This window comes from Alligator sinensis, unplaced genomic scaffold (genome assembly GCF_000455745.1).
Source record: "Alligator sinensis unplaced genomic scaffold, ASM45574v1 scaffold264_1, whole genome shotgun sequence".
NCBI lineage: Eukaryota > Metazoa > Chordata > Crocodylia > Alligatoridae > Alligator > Alligator sinensis.
Genome location: NW_005841831.1, coordinates 2195493 through 2209303, shown reverse-complemented (window position 1 = coordinate 2209303; position 13811 = coordinate 2195493). Strand labels below are relative to the sequence as shown.

At 43.5% G+C, this 13811-nt stretch overlaps 1 protein-coding gene across 1 annotated transcript in view; it reads right to left on the bottom strand.

Annotated features, from left to right (window-relative positions):
- The window catches only part of ALOX5 (arachidonate 5-lipoxygenase), a 39331-nt gene that overhangs the window by 8933 nt on the left and 16587 nt on the right, over window positions 1-13811 (bottom strand). The window contains exons 5-10 of the mRNA XM_006014831.2: window positions 10807-10913; window positions 8662-8834; window positions 7123-7269; window positions 6835-7038; window positions 6423-6509; window positions 4657-4835 (exon numbers count right to left, since the gene is read on the bottom strand). Of these exons, the coding sequence (XP_006014893.1) occupies window positions 4657-4835; window positions 6423-6509; window positions 6835-7038; window positions 7123-7269; window positions 8662-8834; window positions 10807-10913 (897 nt within the window). The remainder of the gene's footprint in view (window positions 1-4656; window positions 4836-6422; window positions 6510-6834; window positions 7039-7122; window positions 7270-8661; window positions 8835-10806; window positions 10914-13811) is intronic.

Here is a 13811-nt window from a genome sequence, read left to right as displayed (position 1 = left end):
CTGTTAAGCTTCATAGCCCAGCCTCTAGCACAGATCTTTGAGAGCTCCTGGCGCTCTGGTGTAGTGCCCGAAGACTGGAAGAAGGCCAATATGATGCCTATCTTCAAGAAAGGGAGGAAAGTGGATCCGGCTAACTATAGGCCCATCAGCCTGACCGCTATTCCGGGGAAGATCTTAGAAAAGTGTATTAAAGAGGTCATCCTTAATGGACTGGCAGACACCAACATCCTGAGGGATAGCCAGCACGGGTTTGTTGCACGTAGGTCTTGCTTGACCAATCTCATTTCCTTTTATGACCAGGTGACCTCTCACCTGGACAAGGGAGAAGAGATTGATGTCATATATCTTGACTTCAGTTGATGGAAGTCACTCATCATGGTGTCCTGTGACCTGTGGGGTCCCCCAAGGCTCTGTCCTTGGACCCATACTGTTCAACATCTTCATTAATGATGTGGACACTGGAGTCAGAAGCGGACTGGCCAAGTTCGCCGATGACACCAAACTTTGGGGCAAAGCATCCACACCTGAAAACAGGAGGGCAATCCAGGCTGACCTGGACAGCCTCAGAAAATGGGTGGATGAGAACCTGATGGTGTTTAACACTGAAAAATGCAAGGCCTTGGGAGGAAAAACCTGCCGCATCCTTAGAGGCTTGGCAGTGCTACACTGGCTAGTACTACAGAAGAAAGAGACTTGGGGGTCATCAGTGACCACAAGATGAACATGAGCCTGCAATGTGATGCTCCGGCTAGCAAAGCGACCAAAACGCTGGCTCACATCCATAGATGCTTCTCAAGCAAATCCTGGGACATCATTCTCCCCTTGTACTCAGCCTTGATGAGGCCGCAGCTGGAGTACTGCATCCAGTTTTGGGCCCCGCAATTCAAAAAGGATGTGGAGAAGCTTGAGAGAGTCCAGAGAAGAGCCACGCGCATGATCAGAGGTCAGGGAAGCAGACCCTACGATGACAGGCCAAGATCTATGAGGCTCTTTAGCCTGGAAAAGTGCAGGCTCAGGGGTGATCTGATGGCCACCTATAAGTTTATCAGGGGTGACCATCAGTATCTGGGAGAACGTTTGTTCACCAGAGCGCCCCAAGGGATGATGAGGTCGAACGGTTATAAACCATTTCAGGCCGGACATAAGGAAGAATTTCTTCACTGTCTGAGCCCGAAAGGTCTGAAATAGCCTGCCACCTGAGGTGGTTCAAGCACCTACTTTGACCACCTTCGAGAGAAATTAGGATGCTTATCTTGCTGGGATCCTATCACCCCAGCTGACTTCCTGTCCCCGGGGCAGGGGGCTGGACTTGATGATCTTCCGAGGTCCCTTCCAGCCCTAATGTCTATGAAATCTATGAAATAGGTAAAAATTGACTGGTCTCATTTTAAAGATAATTAAGGAAGTAGGAACTTAAGCTCAAATAACCCAAGAATTTTAGAAAAATTTCCCCAGCGTGATATAATTGGTTTCATTCGCTAACCACGCAGTTCATACTTGTAATAGTATAAGAGTTAATGCTAGTGTTGACTACATTAGTTAGTTGTAAATGTTCACCATGTTCTGGTAAAAAGTTTCTGTATTCAAAAATATTAGTTCTGTTTAATAAATTTGAAGTGATTATTTTGTTTGTTTAATTAAATTCAAGTTGCCACCTTAATGCAGCTTGATACAAATATGAGCAAAAGGTTAATCATCTATCAAATAAGAAATGTATATTTAATCATTTTATAGCATACTAAAATGAATGATGTCTAACAATCCAAATACGTTAAGCTATATATGTTTGCATACCTAGGAAGCATATGTCCAAAATCTACTGTAAAAGCTGTATTTAGTTGTAAATCAACATTTTAATTGTTATATCAACCAATGATAATACCCTTTTCTTTAGCAAACAACAACAAAAATGCAATGGGAAAATTGGTAAAAAATGATTATTTAAATTGGGCTTACTGGTTTAAATCATCATTTAAAATCAACTTGGTTTAAATTAATCCACCCTGACCCTGAATTTATAATACAGAGTACAATACAAGTGCTACTCTGTATTCATAAAGATATCAGATCCAAACAGGCAAGGTAATAGGCCTGTGCGAGGCTTCAGACAGAGCTTCAGATCCGGAGACGCTTCCCGCGCTCTGGGGTCCGAAGCAGCACGTCGGACTCGAAGCGCCTCGGAGATCCGGCCATAGGGTATAATGGGGAAACAATAAAATATCTATAACTTTGTTCTTTTTTGTCCGATTTGGATGAAATGTTCAGAGGTAGTAGACTCTGCAGAGAGCATTAAGCCCACAAAGTTTCAAGAAGATTGATGGAGGGATTTGGGGGAAACTGCACCCCAAATTCCTGAAAGCAAAACTCATATCACGTCTAGGAGTTACAACGTAGGGGGGTGAAAACTGCAGGGGTGGTAGCCTATGCTGAGGCCACAAAGCTTGCCAAGTTTCAAGAAGAGCAGTGCAGGGGTTTGAGGGAACTGCACCCCAAATTCTTGGGGCGTGGGAGACACTACTGCAGGCCTGGCTGCTAAGCTACTGTGTTACCAGTTACCAATCAATCATGATTCACTCAGGGACCAGCTCAATACACAGGACCTAGCTAATGTAACCAGTTAATTGCCATCAATTAACACCTACAAAACCAGGGTAAGGAGAGGAAAGAACGAATACAATCAACTGCCCCAAGACAGACACAGTCAGTCCCACAAGCACCCATGGCACCACTTTTGCCTGTCAGCAGCTAGGGGTGCAGGGCCCCAGACCCCCCCTGCACCGATCTCCGACAGCTGGCAGGCGTCGTGGCCTCAGCAGGGGCCACCATCCCTGCAGCTGTCACCCCGCTGCACCTTAACACGCGCAGTGTCACCCATGTCACGAGTTTTGCTTGTCTGCAGCTTGAGGAGCAGTTCCCCCAAACCCCTGCACTTATATCCTTGAAACTTGGCAAGCATTGTGGCCTCAGTAAGAGCTACCACCCCTGCAGCTTTCACCCCACCGTGGTGTAACACATAGATGTGACAGGAGTTTTGCTTTCAAGAATTTGGGGTACAGTTCCCCCAAAACCCCTGCACCGATCTTCTTGAAACTTGGCAGGCTCTGTGGCATCACCAGGGGCCACCAACCCTGCAGTTTTCACCCCCTGTGGTGTAACACACAGCCGTGACATGAGTTTGGCTTTCAAGAATTTGGGGTAAAGTTCCCCCCAAACTGTTGCACCGATCTTCTTGAAACCTGTCAGGTTTCATACTCTCTGCAGAGGCTACCATCCTTGCATGTTTCATCCAAATCAGACAAAAAGCAACAAAGTTATAGATATTTCATTGATTTCCCATTATACCCTATGGCCGGGTCTCCGAGGCAGCTCCAAAGCTTCGGAGTTGCTTCAGCCGGATCAAGGTGGAAACCCCCTCCGGAGCTCCAGATCCGGCCGCTGCCATCCAAAGCGGCTGGATCTGAAGCCAGATCGGCTCACTGCCGACTCGCACAGGCCCACAAGATAACACAGGAAGGGGGAGAAGGGAAAGGAACAGAATAGAAACAGAGAGAGTGCATTTAAAAAAACAGCCACAAGAAAGACGTGACTTCCTTTTCTTTCAGGTGAATTCCAGCAATTCTGGGAAACATGCAGAAAGAAACCAGGCTGAGCATGGGAGATAGCAAAAACCAGAGCTCGGCATGGGAGATAGCAGTATGACAGAGTTTCTAAGTATTGTTGATAAGCACTGATACTTTTCACATACAAAGGCACGCCCTTTACTGAATTCACTTTTTAAAAGGTCATGCGATCAGAGATACCAATATGCTTTTAAAGTTACTGGACTAATTAACACACACACACACACACACACACACACTCTCTCTCTCTCTCTCTCTCTCTCTCTCTCTCTTAGGAAAATACTCATTTTGTCTACACACGGCCAGAGGGAAGAGCCATGTGATGAATCCATCAGTTCTGAGAATGTGATTCAGCCTTCAAAAATACTGCCTGAAGAGGGGCACTTTTTACTCAGTAATCTGTCCTGCCCAGGGTCAGAATCACTGGTCTCCCTCACAAACCTCAGGCCTTTCCAGCTTGCAGCACGTCAGCGTATACTGAGTTTTAAGCCAGTGTAAACTCCTGTGGGTACACACCGATTGATGAAGAATGGATTAATTCAATGGAACTGAAACATTATTTGTTTAAACTAGAAGAGAGGCTCCACAAGACTTCCTTTGGATTTTGAGTACAGTTCTCTCCTGAGGACAAGGTTTATAGTCTTACTTCCAAAAGCTCTGCAGAGGTAATATCTCTGGGAGCAGGAGCTCGGTTCTGTTCTGGCTTGTGCATTGCTGACAGAATTGTTAAGTTCTCACAGGGTCCATTTGCATCCACATTTAACCCTGTTGGGTCTTACTGAAGAGCCTGTGACTGCTCAAGTGCTCCAAGGGTACAGTTCAAGCCCTGCTCTGGCCTAGTGCCAAATGCAGTTCCCAGCAGTAATGGGCACCTGGTCCTTTAGGACGGGGAGTCAAAGGCAGCTGGATGTGATGCCAGTCACACCATTTTCTTATGTGCTATTGGCTAAGAAACAGTATGCCTTAACCACATTGGGCCAGGAGGTTTAAGTGGATCTTTGTTAGAGTTCAGTCACCAACATATACATTCTCCTACCTCCTTATGGCTTCCCACACTTTGATGCCATCATCCCGGTAAAAGTAATAGGGAATATCCTCCTTGCTATCCATCCCTCTGGCTTTGATTGCCTCTGGGAAGCAGAGAGAATTATAGGTAAGGTCCTTCATTGCTCGCTGGACCATTTGCACATGTCCACCTCCTCCTGTGGCATTTGCCTGAGATATGGAAAACAGGAGTATTAAATGAAGGAGGCTGCTATGATCTCACAATCTGGCTTTCCAGATCTCCAGCTGAAGGTATGCCAGCAGACCACCACCCACATTGTTCTAAAAGAATCCAGTATTTCTGCACAAATAGTTTTGAAATAACCAAATCAAGTGACACTGGGCACCTGGTTTTGGATCTTCACACCCCCATTTTAAGGATTACCTTGTTTTTCCTAGATTGATTGTTCCCCATTTATGCATTCTCCTAATAGTATGTTACATGTGCATCATGACAAGGATCCCAGAGCACTAACTCTTCTTAGGAGTTTAACACAGTCACTTCTGAGGTAGAACTTGTTAGCTGCTTAACAGTGTATAGTAAAGCTACAAAAATGTTTAGGATAAAGGTGAAGAAGGATACTGCATCACATTCTGAAGTGGTTTAGACAAGAAGCACGCAATTACCCAGGACTGGGATTGGGTTCAAGGCAAGTGGATTAGAATTTCTTTTCCTATGAAATATGGTATCAAATCTTCTGTACAAAGAAGTAGTAAGGCTTCTGCTTGTCCATGAAAAGCTGTTTACTTTGTGAGATGTGATATTAATACAGCTCACAGTATAAAGGCTCTTTGCTGATAACAGCAACAGAACCAGCATTCATCAACATAAAGCTGTAGATCTTCCGTTCACTGCAACCAAAGGAAGCAGTGGTCAAGGTCTATGCATTGGATTGGTGGCCCACAGAAATTTATCTTGCTTTCATCACCCCCCTTTAGGAGGGTATCTAATAATACTTGGCTTATTTCCTTTTGTTATCAGAAACTGTGCTTCTCAGCCACGATCCTATCCTAATGCAAATAACACTTCAAAAATCCAGTAAAGCATTCTTTTAAGTAATGTTTGGGCACATAATTAACAAAGCAATGTTATTATGCATCAGACATACAAGAACTGTAAGAAAAAATGGCCTAAGGGATCAAGTGATTAGGAGCCTAAGAGGCAGACAAGGTTCTTTGGGTAAATGTGATGTCTTTTATTAGATAAATTTAGATGTAGTTTTTCTAATAACAGGTATCACAATTACCCAAAGAATCTTGTCTGCCAATGTCCTTAGACCAACACGGCTATACCCAACACCCTAGGAGCCTAAGATTAATTTTTCAAGTGACTTAAAACAAGTAGAATGTTGGTTCCCAAGTAATTCAGACACTTTGGAAAATGTTACCCTATAACCTTGTAAATATACAATATATCAAATGGTTGGCTCTATATACAAAAGGACACACATGACAATTGTAAAGATATACGCAAATGCACTTGTATATTATATAAACTGTGAATGCTCATTTCATAAAATCCAGGCAATTAATTGCATATTTGGTATTTGGCTACTACTGGTTTCCACCAGTTTTGAATTGGTGACTTAGAGATGAAAGGCTTCATGCTGCCTGCATAGGGCAGGCACACATAAGTTTCATGTACTTAGAATACTTTGGCAGAACAAACGAAAAAAACAAAACAGTGCAAGACCCACAAAATTCCCAGAGTAATATGAAGAACAAGGAGGAGATGCAAAACAGATGTATATGCCTCACCTTGTCAAAGAGACCACATTCACAGATGAGCTGCTCCCTGGCTTTGGTGTTGATAGCTATGGTGAACCGCATATGGGGCACCAGGAGCTGGGCAACAGAAGAACAATGAGAAAGGAGTTCAGTTGGAGTCACCTTCTCTAACTTAACCTATTGGCAAATGGGTGTGAAGTTTAAAGACCTAAAAGAGGTCACCCTGACACCACAACACTTTGCCATGCAACCCATTGTATTATCAATAGAACTGGTCTGTCTTCACCTGGTTCTTTAGAACATGAGTGCTCACAGAAAACAGAAAACTGGCTTAAAAGCTGCAAACCTCTGTATAAACTGGCTCACAGCATCTAAGCCCTTAAACCAAAGAGATTCCCTCTAATGCCCATGTTCATGTTCTTTCTTTAAAACAAGAACTTACCTTGAAGAAGGGATGCACAGAAGGCAGTTGCCGGAACATGGCTATGCTGAATACTTCACAAACTAAGTGTGTCCTCAGGAGATGAGTCACAGTCTGATGCACATGGAAATCAGAAGAGCGAACCCAAATTTTGGCCATTAACCAGTCATAGGTAGAATCTGAAGGGAAGAATATGGGATTGTCTGGTCCTGAAGCCTGACTGAGCTGAAAAGGTTAAAAAATACTTTTTTAATATACTGCCCACAACAATATACAGAGGCCCTTTAGAGGCTCAGGCAACAAACCTACCTGGATTGCAATGGGGACAATTTTATTCTCCAGGTTTTTGTAAAGCAAGCAGATGGGTGCAGTCAAGTACTGTATTGTGCATGGGTCTGTTTTATTGGCATCAATTCCACTGAGCACTTCATAGTCCACTATGAAAACATTCCCTTGCTGCAGAAAGTGAAAAGGAAGCAACATGTTTTGACACAGAGTGGAAAGGAAGGAAACCAGAAAACGAACACAACAAGCCAGTGATCTATCTAGTCCAGGATATAGGCTTTGTCAGTCTCCAATTTTAGAGGAAGGTGCAAGATCCCACCCCCTCACCCCCAGTATAGTCCATGATAGGGTAAGTTTCTTCTAACCTCCTCAGCTAGAAGTTGGTTTATGCCCTGCAATAGTGAATTGGCAGATGAGCTCTTAGCTATATTGTGCCTTATATAGATGGACTATGTAAGCAGAAGCAACTGGTTTGAATCTTCAGAAATTAATATTGGCCACTTCTACACATTCATGAATGCATCATAGTTACTGCGCATTAAATTTGGTGCTTGTATAATCAAGTACTAAATCAATATACAGTAACTGGTGCTACTGAACAGTAGCACACACCTGTTTAGTGATGATACTGCACAGTAGCCTAATAATACTGCACAGTAGCATATTAGCACTGTTTTATGCTGTGACATGCTACTGAGCAATATTATTTGACTATTGTGCATTTAGCATCTCATGTAGATGTGCCCACTGAGTGTTTTGGCAAAAGAGTTACCAGCCTTTCAAGAACTTCCATCGTGATGTTGTGACACAAATTTCTTCACGCCATACCATTGGTCAAGCAGAGACAACCTTCCTTCAAGAGTGAAAGTTAGAGCCTATCCACCTTCAATACTTTGCCACTAGGGCTCATCTCTGCTGATTTGGCAATGTGAAGGGGAGTAAAACCCCACAGAGTAGGAATGGAGTTTGGCTGACCTGGCCCACTCAATCCTTTGCCCTTAGAGTGCTCTTTTTTTTTTTTTTTTGCAATAGTGATATTTGTCTAATAGAAGCTGGATTCGGATCAACCTAAAATACAAACGCTGAAATTTCTGCTAAGTGAAAAAAAAATCCAACCAAGTAAATTAATGTTACCTTTACAAATGATGTGAGAAAAAGTAACCAAAATTCTGCTCAGGGCTAAGACAGGCATTACATTTACTCTAGTTAAAAAAAAAAAAAAAGTTGAAGATAAAGGGTAACTTTACCAAATCTGGTGGAGAATTTACGTTTGAAGAATCAAGGGAAAACCCACCCACTCTGAGCCAGCTAAAATTACTATTTCTTGCTACCCTTTTGCCTTACAAAGAGATGCCATCATAGCTGCCAACCCTGTGAGCTACCCTCAGGTACCTGCATATTTATCCATTTCTGATGTCAGTATAATTTACACTGGAATATAAACCGACGTAAATTACAGCAGATATCTACATATCTGTCTATGCTCTTAGATATAGTACAATGATTGGAGCATTATGACTATGAAAAGAGAAAGAACAAGCCCAAAATCATTCAAGGCTGTACCTTTATTTCCTCTTCCAGAGTCAGGTTTCTCTCCAGGCTACATTCTACCATTTCTGTGGTAACTGGAAACTTTTTGGGTATCTCTGTACATCTCTTGATCATTACAGGATTGCAACCATTCAGGAACTGGTATCCAAACATAAAGTCTTCTTTCCAGTGCTGCATCACATATTCTGAAAAAGAAACAAAATGACAGCACTCTATAGGTTGGGAGTTTGCGTGCACGGCGATCTCAATGAGTGAATAAGAAAGTCAGAATGTGCGGGGGGGAGGGGTTCAGTATCCTTTTTCTTTTTTTTACAGCCTTGTGCAGTAGGGATTTAAAATTTTCTCTTACATGGATAATACGTTCATAACTTTCTTTCTAAGTTGCTGCAAATGTATTATTAAACAACAACTGTATTCCTGCACTGAGAAGCCAACATTTCAGGAGTGGTGAAGCAAGTTTTAGGTACAGAAAGTCTGTCAAAGATTCAGGGAACCTTTTGGATGAAGGTGGTTTTTAAGGTACTTTGAGGAAGCAATCTCATTATATGCAGCAAAACATTGTAAGCAGTTTTAACAGCTCTGCATGCTCTGTGTGGCATTGTTTAAGGTATTAAGGAGATAATTAAATGTGAAAATGAATAACATCCGTTAGTGGAGATTCTGGATTTACACTTAGATCAGATAAACACAACTAACAAAATATTACATTTAGTTACTTTTTGACTTTGCTGTTTCATTTGTGTAGCTTTATGTGTTTCCCACCATTACACTGTGTTGCTGATTTTATAATGTCACTTTGCCATTTCAGCCTATGACATCTGAAATAGGCAAATGCATTATCACATTTCAATACGTTTAATCACAGTGAAAATCGAGTAGATGCCTTATAGCAGAGAAAAAGAAAAACCTGCTTTCCAGTAGTTCCTATTTTCAGCCAGGTCAGAACTTTTTTAATGAATGCTGCTGCTTTCTTCCATATCTCAAAGCAGGAAGACAAGAGGCATATGGAAATATAGTGCTAAATGAAAAGTACTTTATCATCAGACCATAATTACACTGTAACACAATTAAAAGGTTAGGGATTTCTATGAATTTATATTTGCACTATATTTGCAAATTACACGATGGGTAAGGTAGCTGTTCCTGAAGTCTATGCTGAGTGTGTCAACATTGCTTATCCTTGGGCAGAAACCATGGGATTGCAAAAGGAAAAGTAATCTGAACTGATCTTTTATTAGCTGCAATTCTGCTAACACTGATGCGTAAACAGGTGAATAGTCACACTGATTTGGAAGTGATGTCTGAAGTTAAGAATTTGCAACTGTCTGCATTAAATGGAGCCCTATTTACCAGGACAGAAATGTTATCAGTTAAATTAGAATGGCTTACATCTGCAATTCATCTAATTGTACTTTGAATAAATACTCTCATTACATGTATCAAATTATTGTAATCAGTTTTAACAGCTCTGCATGTCTATGGGCCATTGTTTCAAGTCTTAAGAGATCAAGAGGTACTTCTATTCTTGTTAAATCCCTCTAGGTCCAACTAAAAATGTTATAGATTCAAGGAACTGATATTTATTAAAAAGTCTTATCTAGCACATAAAGGAGATTAGAAGAACACCATCAGTTTCTCTGAATACCCTTTACATACAACTGTTTCAAGTAACAGCTAAGTTTGCTGTAATTAATTAAAATGGATTAGAGAAAAAAGGGTTCTGCATTGGTTCTGCCAGCTCTTTGTATGGAATCACTTTGTACTGGAACATGGGCCTGCCTGGCTCACTGAATTTACTCCCCTGTTATCACAGGCATCACATCAAACAGTCCCTATTTACTGAGGGTTGTTTCTCTTCTATGGTTGGAGCAGGTTCCTGAGCTTATGTAGATTTCTCATGCAGCAGAAAAGGGAGAGATGTTTTTAAAAAGAGATGACTATATTTGTGAAACCACAAACATTGGTTGTGAGTAGATGTAGTAAATGAAACTAATTTTCAGTTATTTTTGGAAACAAAGTCGTTTCTGGGTAATTTCTACATATGTAGGCCAGAATTGCTTAGGAGCTCAAGGCTAGCCATTTCCACTCCACCCAGTAATTAGATGGTGAATGAATGATTAGTTATTCTATGAAGCAAACATGACCAGATAAACCTACCAGAGATTGTATTGCTGATTCGGACAAAGATCTTCTCAAAATCTGCAAAGTCACTCCAGGATGATTGGAACATGTGCATGAAGCGATTGACATATAGATTCTCCATCCTGTAGAAAAAAACAAAGTGCTAAAAAAAGGAAATCATATTTTGCTTTCTCAGCAGCTCCTCTAAACACTTCACCCCCTCCCACCAATAATAAACTTCCTGTGGTAAAATGTGTGAGATTATCCACACAATAGATTGCACCTTTGCACAGTGCACCAGAAGGGGTCTGGATGGATGATCAAGTTCTGTCCCCGGTACCACGTTAGATAATCCTACACAAACTTTCCAAGCTCCATTCTGTCAAGATGTCCTTGGGGTAAAAATGTTGTAAGAACTAGGAATTACTATTAAAAACACTTGTGTTGGGAGTATTTTGGGGCTCCAGTCATTCCTAGTGTGAGGGAGCACTGGTAGAACTAACAAAAACACCCTCTTGAAGAGAAGATTTAATTTATGCAAGATAGTTATATGGTCCCATTCCCACAGTATCAGAGGACTGCAGAGCTCTTAATGCATTTATCCTTTCACCATCCAAAGTAGATGGGGAGTGTTATTAGCCTCATTCTACAGGAGGAAAATGGAGGCAAATGGAGGTTAAGTGACCTGTCTAAGGTCACACTGGAAGCTTGTATTAGAACAAAGGCATGAATCAGGTTCCCTAAGTCTTAGCCCTCTGTGTTAAGCCAGCCTTCTCGTCTTAGAACCTGGGCCAGACTCATGTCAGCGATGCAAGGTTCCCCGCAGTGCTCTGGCAATGACCTTGAGGCATTGGGTGCAGGGAACCTATTATGGATGAGAAGCAGTTCACTCAAGCAAATTCAGTACTTGGCTTCCCAGATGAGACTCCCAAGCAGGACGCTGATTGTAGGAGTAGATTTTTATGTAGTGTCCGCTGTCTTCTGGGGAATTACATTTACATGAAAATCACACTCATTCTTCATAGGTACATACAGCATCTAAACTTTGCATGTCTGGGCCCAGGGTGATCACTGGAGGAGCCCAAATGGATCTTGCCCCCTCCCAGATCACACAGCAGATCATTATGTATTTTTCTGCTAGCCACTTCTTTCCTGTATTATTACTTTCCCCTCCCAAACCCCACATTTCTCACTTTCACCTGCCTGTTGCACTTGCAGACCAAAAGCACCCCCATACAGGGACTGTCTCCAGGTATTAGGGCTGTGGGAAGCTTCGGGTGGTGATTCAGTTCGGAGGAGATTTGGCCTGATTCAGTCTCCAGATCAAATAAGGGGACCATTTAAAAGGTCCAAATTGATTCAAAGCTCTCTGAATCTTCGGAAAAGATTCGAAGAGCTTCGATGATTTGGACAGTTCCTCGTGGCTGCAGCATGGAGCTGCAGCCGGACTTGGATCTGGTAAGTAGGAGTGGAGGAGAGAGGCTGGGACCATGGGGGAACCACTGACAGGCTCCAACCCCCACCCACTCCCCCAGCCCCCCCATGGCTGCCCTGCCTGCCCCAGCTTGGTATTTAAAAAAAAAGCCCTGGTGCTCACCAGGTGCTGCCGGGCAGGGGGGTGGGGTGATCCTGGCTGGCCTCCACTGCCCCATGCTACATAGGGGGCTCTGCACAAGCCCCCCAACCTCCCCCATTGCTCCCCCAGCCCCTCAAGGGTGCCCTGCCTGGGCCAGCTCTGGCCCTTTAAGAAAAAATAAAAATGGAGAAAAGCCCTGGGACTCATGGCTCCTGGTGCAGCCTCAGGGCTTTGGTGGGACTCATGCAGAGCCCCCCACATGGCGTGGGGCAGTGGAGATTGCCCCCCGCTGGCAGGAGCAGTGAGTGTGGTGCTATTTCATTTTTTTTTTCTTAAAGGGCCGAAGCCAGCCCGGACAGGGCACCTGTAAGGGGGCAGAGGAAGGGTGAGTTCAGGGCTTTCCCCCTCCCTGCCCCCCTTAAAGGGCTGGAGCCGCAGCGGGCGGTGCAGCCATGGGGGACGTGGGACAGTGGGGGGGGCGGTCAGGGCATTCATGCAGAGCCTCCCCATGCAGCGTGGGGCAGTGGGGGGCAGCGGGCATCACCCCCTCCCCCAGCTGCACCTGCTGAGTTGGGGCTTTTTTTTTCCAAAGTGCCAGGAGTTGGGGTGGGTGGGGCAGCCATTGCCAGGCTGGGGGAGCGGGTAGAAGATAGGCCTGGCTGATTCAGAGATTCAGCAGCCACCAAATCTCTGAATCAGATTTGGCCATATCGAATTGGGACAGTAATTCGAATCACTGAATCAAATCACTGTCCCCCAAATCATCTGAATCCGAAGCAAATACTAGCCACTTCGCACAGGCCTACCAGGTATATCTACACTGCCTCTGTGCCCTGGGTAGGAGTGTTTCCATGAAACATGCCCAGTTCCAGGCACTTCAACTCCTTAAAATGTGGGCAGGTAGCCTCTTTTGAGTAGTACTGAGCATGCACCCAACACTATTGCACTCTCTGTGTCCAGCATGCTTATTGGTGTTTGCTCAAGGCTTCTCTGATGGGGCTGCATTGCCTTATCTGTGGGATCTGGTACATGCAGGGCTGGAATGAGAGGGCAGGCTGTGCCCCTTGGCAGTGGTCCCAGGTATGGCACAGAGGCAGCGTAGAAACGCCCTTTGTCAGGAGTTTATAAAACACCTAGCACAAAGGGCCTCTGGCCAGAAGTTCTAGGATGGTGCTAGAGTAATAGGAATATTTAGCACTTTGTTTTGCCTCCATCTAGAATGGGCATGTGCAGTGGTTGGAAGAAGAACACTGGGCTCAGTGGATCACAAGTCTTAATCTGGTGTGAGAAATCCTAGATTGCTACATACCACTTTAAAATGCTTATGAGAATAACCCCCAAACCTAGCACCAGACAAATCTGAGCCCTGAGTAAGACAGGGATGAATCCAGGGAGGATGTAGTTGATCTTTTACTAGTCAAACTATCTTTTCTTTTGCAATTTTGCTGTATGTTAGCCATTCCTG